We start from the raw sequence: 26,766 nt of genomic DNA, 5'->3' as shown, positions 1-26,766 counted from the left end.
AATATCACTCACATTTACCAGTCACTGATTTCCACCCCACTTAATATCACTTTGAGGAATAAAAGTATAAGATCAGGTTTATATGCAAGTGCTTTATTGAAATGTTTCTTCTGGTGACACTTAGCAACCCGACTGGATAGGCATCACCCAGTGATGAGAGATGTGATCCCAGCAACACTATAAAGCTGTGGGAGCAGCACAACTGCAAACAGTCTACTAGAAACAGGGAAAGACAAAAATCTAACAGCATTCAAAAGTGGTATGTTAGTGTGTACACATCTAGCAGATGCAAGCCATAGGCATAGTGGTCAGGTTAAATTGAGCTGGAATGACCAAAAATGTCAATCTTCAGCACACTTCTACAGTTTAGTAACTCATTTCTGCAAGGTTAACAGGCAGCTCAATGTTTCTTGTTTTGTATAATTACCTCTAAATCCCAGTTCACATTCAGGTGGACAATCATCACACAGGCTGGATCCAGGCTTATTGTTCTCCTCAAGAGTACAGACATTATTTTCAGTAGGAACTTCCTCTGCGATGGGGACACATTCCTGTTCTATGAATTCCTCTTTAATAGGAACACATTCCAGTCGAGGGACCTCTTCATCTTTAACACATGTCAGCTCTGTAACCTGCTTTAGACTTGCACACCACTCCTGATCAAATGACTCCTGTAGTGTGTAAACTGCTTCTATCCTTGGCCCCTCCTGTGCTTCACATTTAAGTATAGCATGGCTCTCTTTGGCATCTGTGTGAAAGAATTTTACACGTTTTTAACTCTAAGCGTACTAGCCAGGCTCCTCTACAAAGCCTGCCCTTTGTCATTGGGTCATTCTGATGGAACAATTCACAGGGAGATGGCCTGTGTATTTATTTATTTTACATTTTTAATATTGAGTGTGCCCATTTATTTTACCCACATTTTTAGAATTATGCTCCCTCATTGCAGCCATATCCACAACAGTCTACTCCTATTTCAACTACCATGAGGTCAAAGGTGAGCCTTGTAACACCTTTACCAAGGAAAAGTGAACAATGAAAGAGGAGCAGTGAAAATCAGGAAATGCCAAACCACCCATAACTCAGCTGCATCCAGGTCAGGCTTTTAGCAGAGATACTGCGATGTGATGGGCAGGGTAGAATGAAGGGATAAGGGGAGCAGTGAAAATGGCAAGATAAGTAAGAAAATTCATTTAAAACCTTAGCAACAACATCTTAACAAGGACAATTTCCACTAAGCAATGATAATAGAGAGGTGTGAAATCAATTTTCAATTACATTTTCACTGCTCCCCTCATCATCTGCTGTTGAATGTTGTTAATATGTTTTATTAACAGTGGTTTTAAAATTTATTTTACTACCTCATTAGCTTCTGTAAAATTTCCATTTACACTTCTCTCCGGTTACAGGGATACAGAAGAGATGCCTGTATGTTTGTATTGACTGCAGTATATCCTGAGAATTGCTCATTCGGATGTCTTGAAAATTGGTATGGGCATTCATTAGCACAAGTAAATTCAAAATGTCACAAAGTATTTATGTTCCAAATGACATCAGTCTACCCCCTACCATTGTCGAGATATTAATGGTTGGAAATTGGAAATTAATGGCTGGAAACTGACTGAGCTGTCTAACATTGATATCTACCTTTGAAAAATTGTCCTGTGCAAAATTATTTTAAACTATTAAAATAATTACTATTATTTAGTAACTATTATTTTGTATATATATATATATATATATATATATATTGTCCACGGACAAACATAATGGAAGTTATATACAATTACATGCGTGTGTGTGTGTTAGACGTATTCACTGCCAGGGACATGCATGTCCATGTATGGACAAGTTGCCGACACCTGCAATCAGTCTAAACATACTGTATTCTTTCGAATTTAAGGACGCAGCCCAAATTTACTACCCTCAATTTGAAGAAAAAATAAAACATCAAATAAAATATGCATTTACAAAGCTACAACCTCAGTTATGCTGTTGTATCGTACAAAACGGTGTTGTTTTAGATTAACCATGGAGCTTGTTTATTGTGCTGTGTACTATAGTACTTATGATGGTGTCTCTGTCGTACACCCACCCCTCACTCACTTACAGCATCACGCATCCTGGCAACAGCAAGCACAACACAACACTCCACAACAACATCAGACGGCATGTAACACAGCAACCACAGCAGCACTGATCGCAAACACAACAGTCAGAACTATACCAACTAACACAACATAACATACGCATATGGAGACCTGTTTTTCTCCCAATTTGTGAACTGTGGTATGGCTTGGCATGTCGAAAAATACAGGGGTCTGATCAGCATGTCCGATCTGTCCAAGTTGCTAGTGTTTGTTAGAAACGCTGAAGTTGTAAACTATTATCTTTTGAATTCCTCATGAAGCTAATGACTCTTCTTTGAAAATGGCTACCTGTATGTCATGGACGATTCAAGATCAGGCATTAATGTTTTGGTTCATCTTTTCTTGTCAGTAAGTCACGTTGCTGCTTGTGTACTCGGGTAGTCACATCTTTTGTTGCCGATTGTAATACATGCATCACTATACTTTACTTGAATTTAAGACGCAGGCTATTTTTGAGAAGCAAAACATGGTTTTATCATGCTGAGATAAGACTTCATTTAAACTGATTAAAATAAGCAAGAGAGTATGTTCGAGGGTGTTTACATTCATTTGGTCATGTAGGCCTAAACATTAAACCCTATATTAATCTGAATGCAAATGTAAACAAACTGGAATGGCAACTGCTTTCTTAAAGTAAAATGCACAGAAGGTTAAACTATAGAGGAATGTAGTTCTTCTATAAAATGAAGCAAAAACAGAAATAATGTACTGGTTTCCTGTATTTCTAGCATTCCAGTTTCCCTCACCTCTCTCAGTGATACTAGAAGGTGGTGTTTCCTCTTGCAGGATCCATTCATTGGCCTGGTCACACCCCAGCTCAGTCACTTCCTCCTTGATCTCAACAGTCCTGTCTGCAGAAACAACCCATCGAATAGGAAGCTCTGGGCTGATGTGAGCTGCTTCCATCTCAGAAACTTCCTTTGAGCAAGGCTAATCCGTTCTCACTGAAGAAAAGGAGACAAGACTTTGTTTGTATTTCAGACTGCATATTAAGCATTATTATTTGAATTTCCACAGAACTCGCACTTTAGAAATCAATATTATATTTTAATCCAATCATATTTAAAATCAATATAAAGCCTTATTTGAAATGTTCTTGATATCTGCTGCACCTTTGTAATATGAATTCCTCTGTGTGCTGCAACAGACTGAAGAAACTTGCAAAAGACATGCATGTGGGGCTACGATTTTACTAAACTTGTGGGGACACCGGGCCATACTCACTAAAATGAGGCCTGTCCCGGGAAAATTGGGATGGTTGGTAGCATTACCACTACCACTACCACCACTAAAAACTTTTGAATATTTCTGAATATTGTATTTTCTATTGTAATACTGATAAGTCGCCTTGGATGAAGGCATCAGGTAAACTAATAATAATAATAACGTTTTTGTTGCCCGATACTAATATTGTAATGGTTTTGATATGCTCTTTGTTTCATGTCAATCATGGGCGAGTTTATTTGGAGGGGCGAAGTCTGCTAGCCTACTTATGTTGCTACAAGCTTGATGATTCATAATTGCTTTTAGTTTCTCAAAATGTTATTGTTATAACTGTTATCATATCTGTTACTTAAAATAATTATAATTAAAAGATTATATACATATTCAATGGCAAAAATTGAGTTAAAAGTAACGTTAAGGTTTGATTGCAAAAGTCCAAAAGGAAATTGCATGTTAAGGTAGCCACGCAACCTTAACTCTGCACCCTTATGTGCATGTTTCCCGTTACTTGTTATGACATCAATGACATCACTAAGCACATGACAAATTCTCCCCGAAGACTGGTCATACGGACATAACACTGGGAAATCATAGTTTATAAATAAATCATAATTTATTCTGTGCAATATAAAGCCTGTTTTCCTTTGTGTGGTTTTTATTTTAATGTTTCAAAAGGTAATCCCAACAGGGCTCCAGACTGCAGCAACGCCACTTAAAAATATTTTCGGCGACAGTATTTTCTATGTTAGGCGCCGCTGGCTCCTAAACCAACATTGACCTTTAAAAAAAAAACTTGAAAACACCAACAAGCAGAGCCGTGTGTTTTTTGTTTTTTTTTTCATTCATTACACTCATTACACTCATACGTAACACGTAAACACACCAACGTCTTTTAAAGTGCCGTGCATGAGTGAGAGACGAGAATTTGTTGATGATGATTCTATTGCCCGGCAGCTTATAGACGATTCAGACAATGAACCGACGGAAAGTGCACCTTCACAGCAGAAAAAGCAAGTGTGCTTCATGAAATTCCCTGGTTACGTTAAAACATGTATTGTGAGTTTTGCACTAAAGCACGGCCAGTTGTTGCAGGGAAAACTGATTTTAAGAGAGTCTCTGAAGAAGCACAGTGAAAGCAGAAAACACAGAAGTGCTTGGGATCCTCCAGTGAGACCCAGCCCGGCTGAGCACCGCTCTTAACTCGAGGACTCTGGGCGACCTCGGCACACCCTCTCGCTGCGCGCGGCCCTCATGTCCCTACAGGTTGTTAGTTACTGTTGTTTCTTCATTACTGCTTACAGTAAAAAATTAAATAGAAAAAGACCCTTACACTCCAGCATGCTGTTGAGTGTCTGTGTGTGTGTGGCAGTGTGCCCTGCCCGTGTGTGTGTGGTGTGTTAATGTTGGTGTATATTGGTGCCCAGGATATAAATGGGTCTGTGCAGATAAAGTATGTAATAGTATGTGAGCACGGGGATTACACAAATTGGTTCATGTGCTGGGATTCAAGTGAATAATTAATAAGTAATTGAATCCTAGCATAACTGTATATATAGAAGCATGAAGCACTCCCTCTGGTTGTGTGCTCGTTGACTGGAGAACAGATGTGGAGAGGGGAGTAATTTAAATTAAAGAGAAAAGTAGAAACACTACTTCTAAAACAAGCCATCCGTCTCGTAGAACACACCTCTCAAAGAGAGAGGTTCTACTTGAGATACTTCTTGGTGCCAAAAGAGGACGACGGCCTTCGCCCCATCCTAGACCTGAGACACCTCAGCAGGTTCTTGAGGGAGAGGAGGTTCCAGAAGGTCACACATCTCCACATCCTCCAGTTTGTCCGGCCAGGCGACTGATTTACAACAGTGGACCTGAAGGACGTGTATTTTCATGTTCCTATCCATCCAGCGCACAGGAAATATCTCCACTTCGCCTTTCAGGGGAGCATCTTCGAGTTTTCTGTGCTGCCATTCGGCCTCTTCTTAGCCCCCCACACATTTTCAAAGTGCATGTATGCCATCCTAGCTTCCTTGCGGCTGCAAGGAATCAGGGTGATGAATTACCTGAATGACTGGTTGATCTGTTCCCAGTCCCAGGAAGGAGCAGTTGCCCACACAGCGATTGTGACACAGCATCTGTCGAGGCTGGGTCTCACCCTCAACGATGCCAACTTGGGTCTCTGGCTAGATTCCCTTACGATGCAAGCCTACCTGTCAGGCGACAGAGTAGCTGCCATTTGCAATTGTCTGGCCCTGTTTCAACAAGGGTCCACAGTACAGTTGGTGTTGTGCCAAAAACTACTGGGTCTGATGGGTCTGATGGGGTTACTTCACATGCGCCCACTCCAAGCATGGCTCAATGCCTTTCGGCTACACCCCAAGCGCGACAGACAACGTTGTCTGACCATGTCTCGCCAATGCTGGGAAGCACTACGCTGGTGGAGGCAAGCCTCTCACCTGAGCGAAGGCGTAAGGATGGGAGTGTTACACAACCGTCAATGGTGACAACAGACGCATTCAACTTCGGTTGGGGGGTGGTCTGGGAAGGCAGAGTCCGTGGACCCTGGTCGGGTCACTGGACATCCCTGCACATGAATGCGCGAGAGCTGAAAGGGGTTCACCTCACGCTGCAACATTTCCTCCCTTTGCTCCAGGACAAACATGTCCTTGTCTACATGGACAACATGTCGGTAGTTGCGTACGTGAACCACCAGGGAAGGCTTCGCATAGTCTCTCGGCTCTTGATCTGGGCACAGAAGCACTTCCTGTCCCTCCGGGCAGTCCATCTCTCAAGAGTGGTGAACTGGGCAGCTGACCTCCTCACGAGGGAGGGTCCTCACCCATCAGAATGGCGACTGCATCCTCAGGTGGTGCAGCGCATTTGGGAATGCTTTGGGGAAGCCCAGGTCGATTTCTTTGCCACGGCAGAGACGACCCATTTCCCCCTGTGGTTCTCCCTCCGCAGCTGTGGAGATCCACTAGGCGTCGATGTCCTAGCGCACGAATGGCCCAAAGCGCTTTTGTACGCTTTCCCGTCTATACCTATTCCGGAGCACAAGTCGACAGTTCTCCTGGTGGCCCCTAGATGGCCCAGGAGATTCAGGTTCTCAGGTTCTGCCTACAAGTGGATGTATTTTCTAAATTGGTGCATGACCAATTTAGAATGAGGTCATGATCCCATCTATTGCCTTATAGCAATTATTTTACACTTTCTGCAAGATCTGTTAGAGGCAGGTAAATCCCCCTCTACATTGAAAGTGTACCTAGCAGCCATATCAGCATGCCATGTCCCCATTGACTCAGTATCCCCGGGTGCCCATATACTAGCGACCCATTTTCTAAAGGGTGCTCGGCGGTTACATCCCTCTAGGAAGGACGCCCTCCCAGAATGGAGTCTAGACGTGGTATTGGAGGCTCTCACTAAGGCCCCGTTTGAGCCTATACATTCCATAGAGCTGAAATATCTCTCTGTGAAGACAGCCTTTCTATTAGCAATCACCTCCGCTAAGCCGGTCAATGAGCTACAGGCATTGTGAATGCACAGTTCCTGTATGCGTATTTCGGACAATAGAAACAGAGTATCGTTGCGCACAAACCCTGCTGTCTTCCCTAACGCGATTACAGCTTTTCACTTGAATCAGTCAGTGGAACTACAGGCTTTCCACCCCCCTCCCTTTGCTGAGGAGACGGATCAGAGATTGAATTCCCTTTGCCCGGTTCGGGCATTGAGATGCTATATGGATAGAACGAGAGCGCTGCGTCAGTCTGACCAGCTCTTGGTCTGTCACGGTGAAAGGACCCGAGGTCAAGCCCTCTCTAAGCAGCGACTGTCTCACTGGATTGTAGACACGGTTTCGACTGCGTATACTAATGCCAGCCTACCCCCACCTGGGAGGGTGGCCGCTCACTCTACCAGAGGTGTGGCTACGTCATGGGCCCACTTTAGAGGTGCCTCATTGACCGATATATGTACTGCGGCTAGCTGGGCTACTCCACGTACATCCACCAGATTCTACCAACTTAATGTGGTAGATCCCTCTATGCCTTCATTAGGCACAAGGGTCCTTGAGGTTGCACACTCACACCACCAACACTAGATGGTGGTAGCAAGACGTCCCTCATGTGCTGTCCGCTCATTCTCCCTCGCAATGGCTTTGGTATACTTTCCCAAAAGTATTGTTTTGGCGGTCATCTTCGAATTAAAAGGGAATGATAGGTTACGGATGTAACCACAGTTCCCTGAAAGAGAAGATGACCGCCATCTTGCGAAGTCGCATCACTCGCATTCGTGGGTTCAATGCAAAAGAGACTGAAGTCTCCGTGCAGTGACTATTTATTACCCCAGGAGGCGGGACCAAGGACGTCACTCCACGGAGGGGCCTATCAGCAGCTTTGATATAAAATGCTCAGTAAATACCTGACAAGCAGGCATATCCCAAAAGTATTGTTTTGGTGGTCATCTTTTCTTTCAGGGAACCGTGGTTACATTCGTAACCTATCGTTTTTAGTGGCTGAGGAATTGGGTGAAAATGTAAATCAGTTTATGAATATACAAAAGAAAACAAATGTTCTGAAGTATACAAGAAGCAAAAATAGCAGAAGTGGGTCAGATGAGGCAGAGGACACAAAATACTGCTTCAGTGAGGTGCATGTTCGTGCTGACAATGAAAGAACATACTGAAATATAAGCAACACATTAAACTAAAAAAAGAAAGTGAACTGAGAGACAAGAAATCCATTTCTGCTGCTTTTACATGCGCTTTAATAAAAGAGAGCGCAGAATGACTGTTAATGAGTTAGAGTGCTGTGCTTTGCTGGACAGCCACTGTTTATTGCAGAGAGGTATATTGGTGTCTTCGAGCGACAGTACTGTCCATCCGCTAAAACACTACCTAACGGTGACAATCTTAATTGTAAATATTTGACAGAAAATGGTGATGCTTTAGTTGGTAAACTTATGGAACGCATTGACAAAATGTCTAGTGTGATTTTTGACGTGTCTCCCGATGGCTGCCACCGTCCAGTTCCTTTTCTTTTTATGATTTCAAAGCGAATAAACCTGGCTTGTTTTGTGCTGATGTCATGTTCATACCTTCTGCAGGTACTAGTTCTTTCAGCACAGCGATTGCCTAAATGTTCACAAAGCACCAACTTGGGACAATGTGGCTTCAATTTGCACAGATTTTGCTTCATCATACATGCCAGGTAGAGGGACATTAAACTTAAATCAGAAACCAGAACTGCTACGCATCATATTCCACATGTAAAGTGTGTATACTGAGATTTGTGTCCCCAATTTGTACTGATGTTTCAATTAAAAACAATTATTTTAATTATTGTATCCCTATTTTAATATATGTAAAATAAACTGACAAATTCCTGGGAAATGTTTTTAAAGATAAAAACTTAATGTGGAACACTAAGTATACTGCTGTGGTTTTCAACCCTGGTGTAGTGTAAGAACGTGGTACATCGGAAGAATGTGTTATGCATACCAAAACTCGACCCATGTAATGTCAGAAAGCAATAAGTTGTCACATTGAAAGTGATACGCTGTCAGATTTTGGTACAGGTGCAATCAATTGCGATCTGATGGGTGTTTTCCTATTGTCAAACAGTGGTACATTTACCATTAATTATACTTTATTTTTTGCAAACTTACACTGGAAACAGACAATCAATTTCTATAAAAAGAAAAAAATATTCACAATGAGCAAGACAAAATGAGTCCATCGCATTGCACAACTAAAAAAATGTACAAGATCCAATGTATTGTACATGATAAATATTTACATACTGTTTTCTTAATGGTGGAAAAATATGATAAATTACATTATTATAGGAGGCTGTGTGGTCCAGTGGTTAAAGAACAGGGCTTGTAACCAGGAGGTACCCGGTTCAAATCCCACCTCAGCCACTGACTCATTGTGTGACCCTGAGCAAGTCACTTAACCTCCTTGTGCTCCGTCTTTCGGGTGAGACGTAGTTGTAAGTGACTCTGCAACTGATGCATAGTTCACACACCCTTGTCTCTGTAAGTCGCCTTGGATAAAGGCGTCTGCTAAATAAACTAATAATAATAATAATAATAATAATAATAATAATAATAATAATAATAATAATAATAATTAACAATGATGCAAAAGACTGGAAAATATGATACATCATTCAATTTAAAAAGATGTAAAAGACAGAAAACAGCAAAACGTACCCGATTTGAATGGGCACTCCCCTGCTTTCTTAGTGGAAGTTATTTAGCCACGTTTTACAAGGTACCTGAAAATAACCCTACACCGGTCCTGGGGACCCCCTGTCTCTGCTGGTTTGCATTCCAACTGAGCTCTCAATTACTAAACTAGACCCTTAATTGAAATGATAATGTGCTTAATTGGACCTTTCTACTTGTTTTCAGCTCTTGAACAGTTCCAGATTTCAAGTTAGCTGTAACATTTTATAAGTATCTTGAACTATGCTTGAACTGTTAAGAGCTGAAAACAATTAAAACGGTCTGATTAAGCTAATTATCATTTCAATTAAGGTTCTAGTTAAGTAATAGAGCTCAGTTGAAATGAAAACCAGCAGACACAGGTGGTCCCCAGGACCGGGGTTGGGAAGCACTGGTACACGGTGCTGTAGCATGACTGAAAAAGTGTTGCTTACCTCTCTCGCTGTATATCGCTCTGCATCGGTGTAAGTTGCTGTTGCCTCTTTTGTTCAGTCTATCTCAAGACTTCCGTTTCACATACAAACCGTCACTTTGTAAAACATTCCGATTTTAAAAAAGAAAACAAAGTCCAATGTGTTAATAAGTCAGATACAATACAATAACCCCACACTCGCAGCCGCTTTGGAATACAAAGCACATTGAACAAGCGCAGTACAACAAAGCAGAGTGACGAAACTGGCGCCGTTGTGAATCGACACAGGATATTGTATAATAAAACACACCGTAGTAAGAGCCACCATGGCGACCTCTAGTATCCTGCTTCATACCTCCTCACCGCGATCCCGCCCGTGCTTCGACAGGGAGGTCAGCCAATCAGACTCGCAAGCTGGGTTTTGGGTTTATTCTGTAGCCAATAATACGCGACGTTCACGCACGCTGCTAGTGACGCTTTCATTTGGTGCAGGAAATTGAAACGTTTGCGTTGTTTATATGCTGTTGTGGGAGAGAGAGGTGGCTGTAGCTTCTGGTGTTTAAAGTATTGGGTTGGGTTTAAATGTTTTCTGCTGATTTATTATTATTTTTTTGTTAATGTATAATCTTTACGGTGTTCCGAGACGGTCATTTTCTGTTTTATTTAAGAACTCAGACAGAGAGGAGCGTGTGAGTCATATTTACAGAGATGTTTAATACCTGGTCGATATGACTTTTTACTGAGAAAACAAACGCGTTAAGTTCAAGCAGACATCTGCTGGGTTCGTAAAGACGAAAGTTACTCCTTATTTATCACACCAGAATAATTCATGATTTTATATGAATGTTAATTCTCTAGTAAAAAAGTAAATACAAATACAATAAAGTCAAAGAGAATTCCGCTACTCGAGTCTCAAGCTAACAGTCAGTGAAGATGGACGTCAGCGTCTCCGTGTCGTTCTTTCAAGACGAGCTCGCCTCTACCATCGAGCACGCAGTGAAAGCGGCTGTAGACACCGTCTTGTGCCAAATCACAAAAGTTGTCGGCGGCAAATTCACTGAATTCCGAATGGAAATGGCTGGAAAGGAGAAAGAGAATGAAAGTCTGAAGCTGAGATTGGAAATATCAGAGAGCGAGTTGAAAGCAGTGCGGGAATGCATGAACGCTGCAGATGCAGACATTAAACAACCTCTCAGAAACATGAACCCCGACTGCAATGAACAAGACTTTCAGAGGAACGAGAACCAGGGATTATTTCAAGGTAAGATTTTTTTTTTTATGGTATTGCTTGATAATTCCAACTCTTTAAATAACTTTTAGTCGGTATTGGTGAGGTCTTAGTTAGAATTTCCCTTAAGACACTTTTAAAGTGCTTATTATGAGTGCTGTTAATAACTCGATTCACTGTCCTAATATTGCACCAGTGTAATTAATTTTCCAGACTATAAGAAATTACTAGTTATGTTTGTAAATCTTACCTAGAAGTTATTGTCCTGCATCATCAGGTCACTGGGGGATTATGGGAATTAATTGTGCAGCATTTTAAAGAAACCCGTAGTAGTAGAAGTTTAGGAAAATAAAAACTGCCCGAGCTATACACTGTTGCATACAGCATTCTCAAGACCCAATTTTCCAAACCAAAAAGAAGACGGATTGAAAGTGAATCTGAGAGCTCCCTGTGGCAGGGTGCCCCACCCCTGTGTGTTAGTTTGTGTTATATGTTGTATGTGGCGTGTTAATGTTGTCTGTTATATGTATTATTGAAGTGGTGCACAGAGTGTGGGTTATGGAGCACAGGTAATGTAAAGTGTATATTTGTATTTAGGCATGGGGAAATGTACAATCACTCCACGTGCAGATTAAAGTCGGTATTAGGATGTTAGCACAGGGAGCACAATTAGTTCATGTGCAGATGTACCAAGATTCCAATTGAATGATTGATTAGCAATCGAGTCTCGGTGCAGCTGTATAAAAAGGATCAGTTTCACTCACTCAGGGTTGTGTGGTCAGGAGAGGAGGGTAAAAACTAGAAGTAATTAAAATAACAATTGCTACGTATGCTGGTTTTGCCACCAGCATATTACTTGTTTTTGTTTGTTGTGGCCACCGCGCCGTTTTGTTTTACAAAGTGTTTTTGTCTTGTTAAATCTGTTTATTTTACAATAAACCGACACATCGGCGCGATTTCATCACTCGCCAGTCCTGTCTGTGTGCTGTGTTCTTCCGGGTCTGACATCACCACTAAAGACATCCTGTGACACTCCCATGTTAAAAACATCCCATTAAAAACAATACATAAATCAAGCACCACTAGCAAGGAACGCATCTTAAGCATGCAGGATTTCCAAGCAGGTAGCATTAGTGTTTTTATCGATGCCAGAAACAAACATGTTTAACATCGGATCAATGCAAATAAAATATTCCAGAAGGGGGCAGTCAGCAGCCAAAATAAACAGCACGGTTTTGTCGTTGTATTTAGCCTGGGCAAAAAAATATTGTGATCTTTTCTGTTAATCTGTAACAACCCCCAAGACACATTTTACTCTAGAATCACTGTAGAGCTCTGAATATTTACCGAAGCATGATTACTGTTAGCAGACACCGTTTCCTGCTTTCAAGAGAGAACATTAAAGCTTACATATTTATCTACAAAAATGTCACATGCATGTTTTATCTAAGAAAGGAAAAATAGCTTCTATAAGCTTCTGGTTTACTAAAAGCTTTATATAAATGACATTTTTTTTTAAATGATAATATGTGAAGCCCTACCTGTAGAGTGCTGTTCCTTCGTGAGGTTCTCCACAGAGGAACTATTCAAGGCAGGGAAACCCTAAAACACTGTGTATTTGTTCATAAAACAAAAAAATGTTTTTCGGCTGTTCCCGCTCCATTTGTTGCTGTCTTTAATTTGTCTGTAGTCAACCCATAGTTTTGTTTGTCCCGGCACTGTTGTGGTGTTCGTGTGAATCTGTTATCTGCAAGGACTTTTGCTATTTTTTCATGGACTCAAATGTTCCACACAGCGCCCATTAATTATTTTTGATTTCCGAGTCAGCCCATACGGATTACAAAAATGTTGTCTCCTCATTTTCCCACATGCCACCACATGTTCTGTTCTATAAGTTTCTGGTTCATATAAGGACACGCCTTCCTGCTACATGATGACATACCTAGTTCCTTTGTCATCAGCCTGGCCACATCAGGTACGATAAAGCAAAGCGTGCCAGAAAAACCTGCCGAGGCCGGCCAGGGCTGTTGCGGCCAGCAGTGGAAACACTGTTTTAACAGCCATGGCTGGCCGCGAGTGGACTCAGAAATACAAAATCAATTAATGGGCGCTGTGCGGAATATTCGAGTCTATGAAAAAGTAGAAAAAGCCCTTGCAGATAAACAGATTCACATGAACACACAACTGTGCTGGGACAAAAAAAAAACTGTGGGTTGACCACAGAAAAAGTAAAGATGGCAACAATCGGAGCGGGAACAGACAAAAAAAAATTGTTTTATGAACAAATGCACAGTGTTTTAGGGTGCCGGCCCATGAGTGAGCTGCAGGGTCTTTTGAATAGTTCCTGTGTGGAGAACCTCACGAAGGAACAGCACTCTACAGGTAGAGTTTCACATTACTTTTTTTTTTTTTTTTAAATGATAATGTACGACTTTTATAGAAGCTGTTTCTCTTTCTTGTAGATAAAACATGCAAGGGCTCCCGAGTGGCGCATCCAGTAAAGGCGCTCCGCGTGGAGTGCAGGATGTGCCCTATAGTCTGGACGTTGCGAGTTGAGGACGGGAGTTTCCAGGGGGCGGCGCTCAATTGGCCGAGCACCGCCCGCGGGATGGGAGGGTTAGGTCAGCCAGGGTGTCCTCAGCTCATCACGCACCAGCGACCCCTGTAGCCTGCCCGGCGCCTGCGGGCTTGCCTGTAAGCTGCCCGAGATCAGCATTGTCCTCTGACGCTGTAGCTCTTGGGTGGCTGCATGGTGAGTCCGCAGTGTGAAAAAAAAGTGGTCGGCTGACGGCACACGCTTCGGAGCACCGCATGTGTTCGTCTTCGCCCTCCCAAGTCAGCGCAGGAGTGGTGGCGGTTAGGCCATTCCAAATTGGGGAGAAAATAATAAAAAAAAACTAATAATTGGCAACGACTAAATTTAGAAAAATGTTTTTGTAGATAAATACATACAAGCTTTACTGTTCTCTCTTGAAAGCAGGATACTGTGTCTGCTAACAGTAATCATGCTTCGGTAAACATACACAGCACTACAGTGATTCTAGGGTCAAATGTGTCTTAGGGGTTGTTACAGGTTAACGGGAGAGATCACAATCCTTTTTTGCCCAGGCTAAACGCAACAAAGACAAAACCGTGCTGTTTGTTTTGCCTGCTGTCTGCCCCATTTTTGGAATATTTTACTTGCGTTGAGCTGATGTTTAGACTGTTTGTTTTTGTGTGGTGGGGTACCCTCCTCCCCTGTGTGTATTTTGTATTGTTTGGGTTACCTAGTACGGGTGATTTGAAGAGTATATTTGTAGTTGGGCACGGGTGTGTCACAAAGTAGTTCACGTGCAGACTGTGCCGGGGGCACAGCTGCATAACAGTCATCGTTCTCGCACTTGGGGTGGGGTGTGTTCAGAGTGGAGAACTGGAGAAAGAGAAGGAGAAATAAATAAAGATAATAATTGCTACTCGTGCTGGAAGGACCTGCACAGTACTTGTTTGGGGTTGGTGTTTTGTGTTCATTTATTGTTTATCTGTTTTGTTTTGGCCAACGTGCCGTTTTGTTTGTTTGTGTGTAGTGTTTTGTTCAAACCTTTTATTTTAATTATTAAACCTGTGCATCACCCACAAGCCATCCATACCACATTCTGGCATAGATAAAACATAAATGTTACCTGCTTGGAAATCGAGTGACAGCCCATATATATATATAATATATATATATATGGGCTGTCACTCGATTAAAATATTTGATTGGTTAATTTATGGGCATTAGTTGATTAATCAGTGCACATTTTAAAATAAAGGTAACAGTCTTAAAACGGGTCCTGCACAGTAATACTAAAAAAAAAATAAAACACTAGACATGAATAGAATATAAGTAGAACACAGACGTTGCATTCAATTTTCATTCCCTGAGTAACAAATCTCTGCTCAGCGAACTTATAACTGATACCAGTCTTGATCTTCTCTGTCTTGCTGAAACCTGGCACTCTGTAAACGACATGCACTCCGTGCATCTAGCCACCTCAAAGGGCTATTCCCTCTTTGACAAACCTCGCCTCACTGGCCGAGGCGGGGGCATTGCTTTTATTGATAATTATGTGCTCGCTTCCTCAGTTCTATCTTTGCCTGCCTTTTCTTCATTTGAGCATCAAGCTCCCCTCTCCCATGTCCCTCACCCTTGCTGTTGTCTACCGTCCACCTAAGAGTAACTCTGCCTTTTATTGCAGAGTTTTCAGAATTCCTCTTCCTCCTCTGCACTTTTACTGACAATCCTACTCCTAGGTGACGTCAACATCCATGTTGACTTGCCTTCCTCCCCCCTAGTAACCGACCAACAGTCTTCTGGACTGTCTTGGGCTCTCTCAATCTGTCAACGTCCCCACTCACACCCGAGGACACACCTTGGGTATGCTCATCACCAAGGGCCTTGACTCCTCAAATCTCTCTCTCTCTCTCTGACCATTTCTTAATCACTGCTAATATTAATCTCCCTGCTCCTTCCTCCGCTACTGATACTGTTCTCACCTTCCGTCCCAAAGAATCTGCTGAATCCTCTGAAATTCTCAGAATGTGTCTCTGCATTCCCTCTAACTGGTACTCTCCCATCCTCAGTTGACGATGCGGTGACCCTCTACAATGCACCCTTACTCAGATCATCGACACTGTTGCCCCGCTTACAACCAAAACAGTCAAGAAAGATTGAAACTGCCCATGGTACACCCTCGAACTTCGATTGCTTAAGTCTGCCTGCCACAAGCTTGAGCGCAAGTGGAGGGTGTCTGTACTAACAGTTCACAGAGATCTGGACCGACCATCTCGCGAGCTACAGGCATGCGCTTGCCGCGCCCAGGGTGAAGTACTTCTCTGAAATCATAACTATGGGACGCGGTAAACCCAATGTTCTCTTTTTAAGATCATTAACCAAATCCTACATCCAGCCACCAACAGATCCATCTCCCGTTCATCCTCCTGTCTTATCTGTTATGATTTCTACTCTTTCGGAACAAAATTGACAGCATCTATTCTACGCTCGCCCACCTCAAACCCAGTTTACTACTTGACCACCTTGACTCTCCTTTGGTTGCCCCTCCTGCCCTCTCCTCTTTTTCTCTCCTCTCTCCATTGCTGATGTCTTCGGCTTACTATTGAAATCAACTACTGCCACATGCCCCCTGGACCCCTGGCCAACTAACCTTGTCAGTTTCTGTGCTTCTGATCTTCTGATCTTGCTCCCTCCATTATGCACACTCTCAACCTGTTCCTGGACTCAGGCTTGGTCCCTGCTGCCCTTAAGCTTGCCCGAGTTACGCTGGCATCTCGCAGGTATGCTGGCATCTCGAACCTGTCTCTCCTGGATGTCCTCTTGCCTATCCGGATGCATGCAGTCTGTTTTCTATGCTGGATGCAGTGGTGTCGCAAACCCAGTCACTTGTGGTGTCCTACTTCTTGACCTATCTTCCTTCTACCATCTTCGAAACATATCCAAAGTCCGTCCCTACCTTTCCCTCACGGATGTGGAGATACTTTGTCATGCATTTAGTTCAGAGTACCGCTGCCAGGATCCTTGACAGATGCAAAAAATGTGAACACATCACCCCCCATCTTGCCCAGCTGCACTGGCTACCTGTAAAGTTCAGGATTACTTTGAAAACTGGTCATACTCCCCCACAATGCCCTTCATCACACAAGTCCGGAGTACCTCCTCAACCTGCTGACCCCTCTATGTCCCTGCCCGCAAGCTGAGGTCCTCCGACTCTGGCCCCCAAGCAAAAGTGCACCACACTTGGAGAACGCTCATTTAGGTTCATAGCTCTGACTCTTTGGAGCTCTCTCTCAGCTTTGGTGGGTGATGCTCCCACCGTCGCTCGCTTTAAATCCGCTCTCAAGACCCACCTGTTCTCTCTTGCTTTCCATGCTCTTTAAGCCTGATATCTGCTATTAGCTGCTGTGTTGCTGCTACTATTTCATGTATTATGCTACTAGCATGCATAAATTCCACTGTATTTAATGTATTATGCATTGTTTTTTACTGTATAGCATGTATTATGCATTTCTCTATTTCAAAGTATTATGGATTTTCTTGTTACTGCATCTTTTAAAGCGCTTTGTGATGGTGGTCCATTATGAAAGGTTTGAACAAAATTCAAAAATAAACAAATAGACATAAACTAAATAAATACATAAACTAAATAAATATTTCTTTATTTAATGTATTTTTCTATGTAATGTATTTAGATTTATTTATTTCATTTTTTATTTATGGATGTATTTATTTAGTTTGTCTATTTTGTTTATTTTTGAATTTTGTCACAAATTATTCTCCATATAATACATGCACAGTGTGAGAAACTAAAGCACCAATTTATAAATTGTCAGATGCCAAAATCTAAGCCAAACAACTGGACAAAACTCAGTAAAAATAGTACAATATATTCAGTCTTTTCTCAAGTGAATTCCTACAGTTGGAGAACAGTGCAGTGCTGCGAAACTGAATACTGCACTATTCTCCTACTGCACGTCATTCAACAAATGTATTAATTAAATTAGTGAAGTACTCCCCCTTTTCCCCTGCTTTCTTCCACAGCAATAGGTAAGAATCTAAAACATGGTATTAAAAATGAATCAATACTTCAATAGCTGCTATCTTTAAAGATACCTTGCAGGATGTTGTAAACATCTGGTTCACAGACCATATAAACGAGCCGAGTGCACTTGCAAACTACATTGTGAACACAAACGAACTCAGTCCTGAAAAAAATGGAAAAGTACCAAAAACACAAACTTCAGCTTGCAACCAAATTAACTTGGTCCCTTTGCTCACAGATGCGTGTGAACAGCAAACACATTGATACCAGTATGAATGCAGCCTTAAATGCCTCTCCTTCTGGTACAGTGATGCATTGTAAAGAGTACAATGTGGCTAGTAAATTAAACAAACCTATAGTCCTATTGCAAGACTCTAAATTGGCAACAAAAACGGCAAGGCCAAAATGGCCTTCAGTTAACTACATGTGTAGAGGGCACTAAGGCCACAAAACTTAAGTCAAGGCCAAAGTGTAGGATGCTGTGTAAGTTTGCTTAGGATTCATATATAATGCTAATTACTGGCCACAGAAGAAACAGCACAGTTTAACCTAATAATAACTATTAATTTATTCATAATTTCTATTTTTTTATTGTCAACCAGCAGCCTACAACTGTGACCAAAAGTTTTGCATCACCTAGAATTTTAGGATAAAAAAACATATATGAACACAATTTAGAGTTTGTATTTAACATCATGTGATAAAAGAAACAACAAAATTATATCGGAAAAGTCTACCCGAAGCCATGACAGTCATGCAGTAAGATTTCAAAATGTCACTTTTTTCAATTTGTCATTTTTTCCGGATGCCTTTTCTGGATACAAAGATGGAGGTTATGCTGTCGAAGGCTGTCTTCCAGAATGATTACATGTCCTCAGGGGTTACAATCTGGCCCTCAGGTTTCTTAGAAATGGGGGAGTGGGGGCAGGTTAGGTTTTAATTTTTTCAAAGCAAACCAAAAATATTACCGTTGTGAAATTTTGCACAGGTGAAGCTGAGACCTTGACCTTTTCTTGGTAATATTTATTTTTGGGGTTTCACCCCAAGGTCAAAGGTCAAAAAGTTTGTTAAGGTGATTGATAGGGATCTGCGTCGCTGGCTCCTGCGCAAGTGTGTGTGCCATGGAGAAATCAGCTGCGAAGTGGCCAGCTGAGCAGTTGGCTCACCCAGACCTGTGCTGATCGGGAGGTCCGAATTTGCTGAGAGGTGTGCCCAGGGATGCTGCACAGAGCTCAAAAAGCGGCTGTGCCACAGCTCGGGGCACTTGCAATGCCATCTGATACACAGACGGGCGCGGAAAGAAGTGTGTTTATTTACATCAAGGAGGGGAGCGTCCGCTCGCAGGAAATACCACAGAACTCTTTAACTGCAAGACGGTGCCTGTGGAGGCGCTGCCCAGCCAGGACCGTCGGAACAGCCCGGAGACACGGGGAGGCCGGTACTTCGGAAGCAACAGAACAGAACTAGGTCAGTTTAGGGAATGTGGAACCCAAAACGGTATAGAGAGGGTTACTGTAGAGTAGTAGGTTCCTGGGACTAGCGTTCATCATTTTGTGTGGCAAACTTTTATTTTCAACTTTGTTTTGGCTTCTTTATTTTTTTTTATTAAATGTGACATTAGGGCTGCCGTTGCTGGTACCCTAGTGTCAGCACTGTGTTGAAATTCATGGCGTATCAACACCAATGCTCTGTCTGTGTCAGTGTTTTCCAGTGACTACCCACACACGTAACACATCCCCTGTTACAAGGTGTAACTTCATTTTCTTTTCTTTTAAATGTATTTTTATACCTGAATTTACCATGCAAGTTCCAATAAAATGACACTTCCCACAAGTCGGTAGCACTAACTGTTTTTGAGTAAAAGGTTGGTCAACGTTAAGGGGGGTTCCCATCAACCACATTCTCACCCCTCTATAACTGTTGACCCCTTGTCCTGATCAGTCTAGAAATGTAAATTTGAGCTTGTTTGCCTGAAACATCCCTAAGAACCAAGTTTGGTGTAAATTGGAGACGTAGGGTTTAAAATCCAACTTTTCTGGGGTGATTTGTCATGGAAAATGACCCAGTTGACTAATCTGCTTACTGACAAAATTCAAACATTCACAAATAATAAAGTTACAAAAGCACAGATTCAAGTTCAGTGATTCAGTAATACAGTCTCCCTGTCAGGACAGCCACACAGGCCTTTTATATTGACCTTCTCCCAGTAAATTACGCAAAGCTGTCTTTGGTTCGCTGAAGACTTAAACTATAAGCTCTGTAACTATTAAGGCATTGAAGTATAGACTGGGTTATGCAGGGTCCAATATACTTCCCCTCTCACTTTTCCATGTACTTTATCACACCGGTTATACACCACTTACTGTATTAGATTTTGTTACAGTATTTTAATAAATAATTTATTTTTAACTTGATACATACCCTGAAAATACATCATCCCTTTAGCCATAGGTATTTAGAATACTGTTTTTAATGATAAGTTTAAGGGTCAGTTGTACAGAAAATGCACTTCTAATTCCAGTCTAACACATACAAATAATTGAGAGGTTTACTTTGATACAATCCGTGAGTCAAGGCAAATAACACAGAAGGTCATTAGGAGTTGTAATACGTATTTTATTTGATAACACAAAAATATAAAACATGGAAATGTGGATGATATTTATTTTTCTAAATTACATAAAATAATTTTAGCTTCAATTTGAGGCATTGATCACCTCTCTACCACACATACTTTAGACACAGTGATCAAACCTCATTCCCAGCTCCCCATCCTGTAGTGTCTAGAAAGGTAGAAGTCTAGAGGCCATCATTCATGATTTGTATCTATTGGCCAGGTGCCAAGTGAGCTCAAGCAGACACCTGCAGGTCTGGCCTTTGTCTTCCTGGTAGCTCGCTGTTCACTTCCACTGTCAAGCTCTTGCGTGTAAACAGTTTATTGACTTGGTTCTGTTATTAGAGGACACTCACTGTATTCGTTAGCTGTTGTGAGGTTTGCTCTAGTGAGGGTACATTATTTTTATTGGGGAATTTAAAGCAGTGCAATGTAACTGGGCACACTATATACTGTACATTAAAAAAAAAAAATACAATAAAAAAACACCTCATAGATTGTTCCAGCAGAATGACCCAGTGACGTCTCTCAGTAGAATTCTGACAAGGGGCTGGCTTTGTAGAGGAACCTGGCTAGTAAGTAATAGCTATAATTTTGTGCAATTTTCTTTCACACAGATCCCAAAGAGAGCCGTGCTATTTCTAAACCTGAAGCACAGGAGGGGCCAAGGATAGAATCAGTTCACACACAAGAGGAGTCCTTTGACCAGGAGTGGTGTGCAAGTCTAAAGCAGGTTGCAAAGCTGACATTTGTTAAAGATGAAGAGGTCCCTCGACTGGAATGTGTTCCTATTAAAGAGGAATTCATAGAACATGAATGTGTCTCCATTGCAGAGGAAGTTCCTACTGAAAATAATGTCTGTACACTTGAGGAGAACAACCAGCTGGGATCCAGCCTGTGTGATGATTGTCCACCTGAATGTGAACTGGGATTTAGAGGTAATCATACAAAACAAGAAACATTGAGCTGCCTGTTAACCGTGCAGAAATGAGTTACTAAACTGAATGTCAATGGCTTGCAAGTTGCAACATAACTTTCCTTGCTACTGTGGCATCTGCTTGATGTGCACCCATTATCATGTCTGTTTTGAATGCTGTTAGATCTTTGCCTTTCCCTGTTTCTGGTAGAGTGTTTGCAGTTGTGCTGCTCCCACAGCTTTATAGTGGTGCTGGGATCACATGTCTCATCACTGGGTGTTGCCAAATCCAGTCGGGTTCCTAAGTGTCACCAGAAGAAACATTTCAATACAGCACTTGCATATAAACCTGATCTTATACTTTTATGCCTCAAAGCTATATTAAGTGGGGTGGAAATCAGTGACTGGTACATGTGAGTGGTATTTACTGGAGTGTGTTAATGATCAAAGTGATAGTCTCAAGCATTAGTCCTTAATGACACCCACTATATTCAGCCTGGCATCTGGTATTAACAGGAGTGATATTAACCCTTTGCGGTCTATTGTCGGACCTGGTCCGACATTGCAATTATTCCTATCAGGTCCATTGTCAGACTGTCCGACATCATTATAGAAACGCAAAAAACGGGTTTCTAGTCGTTTTTTCTCCGGAAAAAGCCAAGAGAACCATTCAATGGCCTAGTGGGAACGACAGGAGCCGAGACAAGCCGAAAAAAAATTAAAAAAAATAAAGGCGTATCTCATGAATAGTCATACATGGCCCTGGTATCAGATAACGGGGCAGTCATAAGTAAACAAGCTGGCTGATAGTGCGTCAGCGCACAGTGAACACGGACATTTGCAGAGCTTTTTTGAGGAGTTTGGTGATAAAACGAGTGATCAGGAGATGATTGATCGGTATGTACGACTATTATTATTATTATTATTATTATTATTATTATTATTATTATTTATTTCTTACATAGGTGAAAGCTATAGCGAACGAAAGGGTGGGGCGGGGCTGGAGATGCCTAGTGAGTGCTTTGTTGATATGCAGGGCCTCTTAAACCCATTTGACTGTGGAAAAAACACTTTTAAACAGCGCGTCTAAAATTAACTGTGCGTATGAAAATAAATTGGACCTGACGTGTCTGACATGCACTTAATAAATGGACTGCAAAGGGTTAAACAGGTTTGACTGTATTCTCATCACAGTTCACTCTAGGAGTTGGTCATGGTTATGAGGGAAGCCCTGCAGAAGAGTGAATGTGTAAGAATGCTATACAGTAACCTTTGCCTATTCTCTTTTTTCCTCTTATTCTCATAGGAGAGACTCCATTTCCCTATGCTGATTGTCATTCATCACACCTTAAAATCGACCAGCGCGCTGACAAAGGAGAGAAACCTTATCGCTGCACTGAGTGTGGGAAGAGTTTCACAAAGTTACAAAATCTTAAAAGACACCAGCATGTTCACACAGGAGAGAAACCTTATCACTGCATTGAGTGTGGGACGAGATTCAGTCGTTTATCAAACCTTAAAAGACATGTGCGCAGTCACACAGGAGAGAAACCTTATTACTGCACTCAGTGTGGGAAGAGTTTCACGCGATTAGGGAGTCTTCAGTCACATCAGCGCACTCACACAGGAGAGAAACCTTATCACTGCAGTGAGTGTGGGAAGAGTTTCACACGATTTGGGAGTCTTCAATCACATCAGTGCATTCTCACAGGAGAGAAACCTTATGACTGATCTCAATGTGATCTCACATATTTAAGTTCTTTGAAAATCAACCAGCAGTCTCACAAAAATTAGTCTTATCGATGTAATGAATGTCTGAAGAGGTTGTCACTTATCAGACCTTAAAAGACACTGTACAATTCACACGAGAGTGAAGCCCTATCCCTCCACTGAATGAGGGAAGAATTTCAGCCAGTTACTGGGTCTTGAAGGACACAAGAGAGTTCACCAGCATTTCAACCACTTGAGGACCTAAACACCAGGTCGAAATTTGACTAATACAGAAATATTGATTGAAAACAAAAGAATAAACATGCTTGATAAATGATGTTACTCCTAATCACTTGAGGTCAAAAACTCAAAGATGGAAAATATGAACTACTACATCTTGTTTGGAACATTCATCATCTTGTAGACCATTCTGATTTTGTTACGTCCCATTAGTAATCTATGGAATAGATTGCAATTGTGTCTGCAAGATGCTGAGTTTCCTAGTTTGAACATTAGGATTATTTTATGTAACTCCCTACTTGTGACCAAGTCTCCAGCTCTTTCAAGTCAGTGCTAAGCTTTGGTCAATTCTGAACTTCACACCTCAAACAGTTTTGTTGTTGCCAGACCCTGACTGCAATATAACCCCCCTCCCCCCATATGTATTTTCTCAATGGAAATCAAAAAACATCTAGGGGACACAGAAAGGGACACCATCTTAAATTGTTGTGTACAGTCTGCGCCACCCAATCGGGATACCGATAGTCAGGATTGCTGCTTAAATTAGATCCCAATGCTATTTCTGTCATTTAATTGGGATACAGTATTTTCAAATGATGAATGGAGATCGCTTTTCAGAGCAAGACAGGTCGCATAGCACAGTGCAGTGAGTACGTGATTACGCTGTGATTTGTGTAAATTGCGTTAACCACATTGAACTCTTGAAGAAGGAGGAGTCTCCTGTGGTTTCTCAGGCTGCTGTTGCAAAGAAAGTTGCGTGTCAACATCACAGGTGCTATTTAATTTTGTTTAAGAATAAAAAAAAAACAGCGACTTGTATTTCAAATTATGTATTTAACATTTCATCACAATGTGATGCGATTTCATTCTTTTTCTTTTCAATAAGAATCAAGAAAGTGTGACTAAGGTCGTCTCAACTGCCTCTCGTTTAACTGGGACAGCCAATTAATACCTTTATGATACGTTAGGCTACAGCAGTGTTGTAATCGAGTCATAAAAATTGGGAGTCGAGTCACGGGGTAGAGTCAAGTCTTTGACATGCCAAGCTTGAATCGAGTCAGAGAGTTTGCTCGAGTCGAGTCACCTATCTGGCTCAAATCAATTCAAGTCATTAGTTCTGACAGTTCAAGACAGTTTGATTTAATCAGATTCATTTTACAGGAGATCAGCAATCTACAAGTAAAAAGAAAAGAACATTTCAATTAAAAATACAAAATTGAGATGCACAGTAATGTGGTCATACTTGCCTGACTGATGTTCACTGTTAAAGGTCCTTGTGTTTTGTCTCAATTTCAGTGAATTCACGATTCCTTGGCCTATTTATAAGCAGATTTTGTTAGTGACCGTACAGAGGCCCTGTTACCTCTGCTTAATTGGGTTGAATGTACAGTAATGGATACCACAAAACAAAAGAATGCATTTAACCCTGTATTTACAATTTTACAATTTTTCACTTTCTCAATAGTGAAACTCCCTGATAGTTTTTTTTTTTTTCAGACACCTTTACCATGTGAAAGGAAATTGTGTCATTAAATTTTATAATTCATATAGAGATCTTCCTTCTTGGCCTTAAAACACATCAGTTACAAAGGAAAACAGTCCAAGTAATGCAACTGAGGTCAAATCAGAGTTTAAAATCATTGCATCCTCGCACATCTATGCTCCAGTTCAAAATCAATAAACTCAACCTAACTTGATTAATATGACAGAAAGAAATATATTTTGAAAGGCTAAGAGTTTAGCATTGTAATGTGTGTTAGAAAAGAAGTATTTTTCATTATTTTCAGATAAAGGGTTTTTCACAAATACATTTAAAAAAAAAAAAAATAGCTAAAATATTTCACACAAAACACATCACACCATAAGCCCTTTAACCACCTATACTTAGCACAATAAAATCCCAGTTGTTTGTCCAAATAAAATCATCAACGTACAATTTGCTAACGTAAAAGACTGGTATTGTAGCTGCTGTTTCATAAACACATGCAACATAACCCAGCAGCACAAACTAACACATTGCTGATGTAATAATTGATCTGTTCACCCACTATGTCAAAATCCACAGACCACTTCTTAAAAAAAAATCTTTGAAAACAATGCAGTTCCGTCCTCAACCTCCATTTGTCTGGCAATGTTTATTGTGCCTATTCCCAAAATCATGCTGCTGTGGTTTGGTCTGCCCATTTTTGTTTTTATGAATTTATTCTTTAAAAAAAGCAAAGTGTTTTAACCAAACTAACTCTAAACCATCTGTCCTGAATCCTTAAATTAATCAAACATGTCTAGAGCTGATTAACTCAATTTGGGAATTCTGGAAAACAAAGATGATTGTGCACAGCTTCATGATCATCTGTACATGTGCTGCCATGCTAGTGGTTGTAGAAGGATACGGAATGTAAAAAAATAAATACAATTATTAAAGCTCCAGAGGGTTGTGTTCATTTCTTGTACAGTGCATTATTACGTTTAATTTTGTGTGCAAAGCATTTAAGTTTATAAGCTTGTACATGAGTTTGGATTCGCAAATTGTTTTTGTTTTCAATTATTTATTTATTTTTAAAAACATAGTATATCTATAGATCAATGTACATTAAACCAGACAGCAAACACTAACCCCCTGTTCTATGGCATTGAAGTTTTAAGCTTACGTAAATAAAAATCTGTTGATTGACCCAAAAAACAATTATTGATTGATAAGAAATACCAAATAATTATTGATTGGCATTTCTCAGTGCTGGCAGGATGCAGACTGCTTATTTCTTTCCCTGTCTACTCCATAGTTCTGCTGCCGTTCTTCTCTCTGTCTACTCCATAGAAAAACGTCCCGTGTGAAATGCTTTTCTGGGTTTGCATTCGCTCAGTTTATTTTACTCGCGTAAACCGGGCTTTTCACCCGATGTCATGCAAATCAATGGGAAAGGTGGGGGTTGATATGTAAATTAACCATGCGTAAAGAACTCGTGCTGTTTTTGAAGATTACTAGTGACATTTTGTGAAAATGTGGTTTCCATGTGCAGAGAACTGGTACACGAGTGAATCTAAGCTGCTGTAATGAAGCAAAATACCCTGTGCCTGCTTGGTTAATAATGTGCTTTATTATTATTATTATTAGTTTATTTAGCAGACGCCTTTATTCAAGGCGACTTACAGAGACTAGGGTGTGTGAACTATGCATCAGCTGCACAGTCACTTACAACTACGTCTCACGCGAAAGACGGAGCACAAGGAGGTTAAGTGACTTGCTCAGAGTCACACAATGAGTCAGTGTCTGAGGTGGGATTTGATCCGGGGACCTCATGGTTACAAGCTCTTTTCTGTAACCACTGGACCACACAGCCTCCTTTACTGCTCTTAACCAAATTGTTTTTCAAATTGAGGAGGCTCGTGCTGTCAGAGATGCTCTTTCTTTTAAGTCATGTTGGATTTACTGCTTTGTTAAATATTAATGATGCAAACAAATAAAACACAATCAATA

The 26,766-nt window shown here is 41.1% G+C and overlaps 2 protein-coding genes across 2 annotated transcripts in view; one reads left to right on the top strand and one right to left on the bottom strand.

The window, feature by feature from the left end:
• The window catches only part of LOC117407620 (zinc finger protein 184-like), a 16,967-nt gene extending 6,848 nt beyond the window's left edge, over nt 1-10,119 (bottom strand). Inside the window, exons 1-3 of the mRNA XM_059018215.1 lie at nt 10,031-10,119; nt 2,897-3,094; nt 428-748 (exon numbers count right to left, since the gene is read on the bottom strand). Of these exons, the coding sequence (XP_058874198.1) occupies nt 428-748; nt 2,897-3,056 (481 nt within the window). The 5' untranslated portion in view covers nt 3,057-3,094; nt 10,031-10,119. The remainder of the gene's footprint in view (nt 1-427; nt 749-2,896; nt 3,095-10,030) is intronic.
• LOC117407561 (zinc finger protein 852-like) lies at nt 10,119-26,766 on the top strand. Its single transcript, XM_059018222.1, has 3 exons — nt 10,119-11,269; nt 21,043-21,363; nt 22,648-26,766. Exons 1-3 carry the CDS (start codon nt 10,942-10,944, stop codon nt 23,070-23,072), a joined length of 1,074 nt encoding a protein of 357 aa, XP_058874205.1. The 5' UTR covers nt 10,119-10,941; the 3' UTR covers nt 23,073-26,766.

Source organism: Acipenser ruthenus, chromosome 58 (assembly GCF_902713425.1).
Source record: "Acipenser ruthenus chromosome 58, fAciRut3.2 maternal haplotype, whole genome shotgun sequence".
In the NCBI taxonomy this organism is placed as follows: domain Eukaryota; kingdom Metazoa; phylum Chordata; class Actinopteri; order Acipenseriformes; family Acipenseridae; genus Acipenser; species Acipenser ruthenus.
This window is presented reverse-complemented; position numbering and strand designations above follow the sequence as displayed.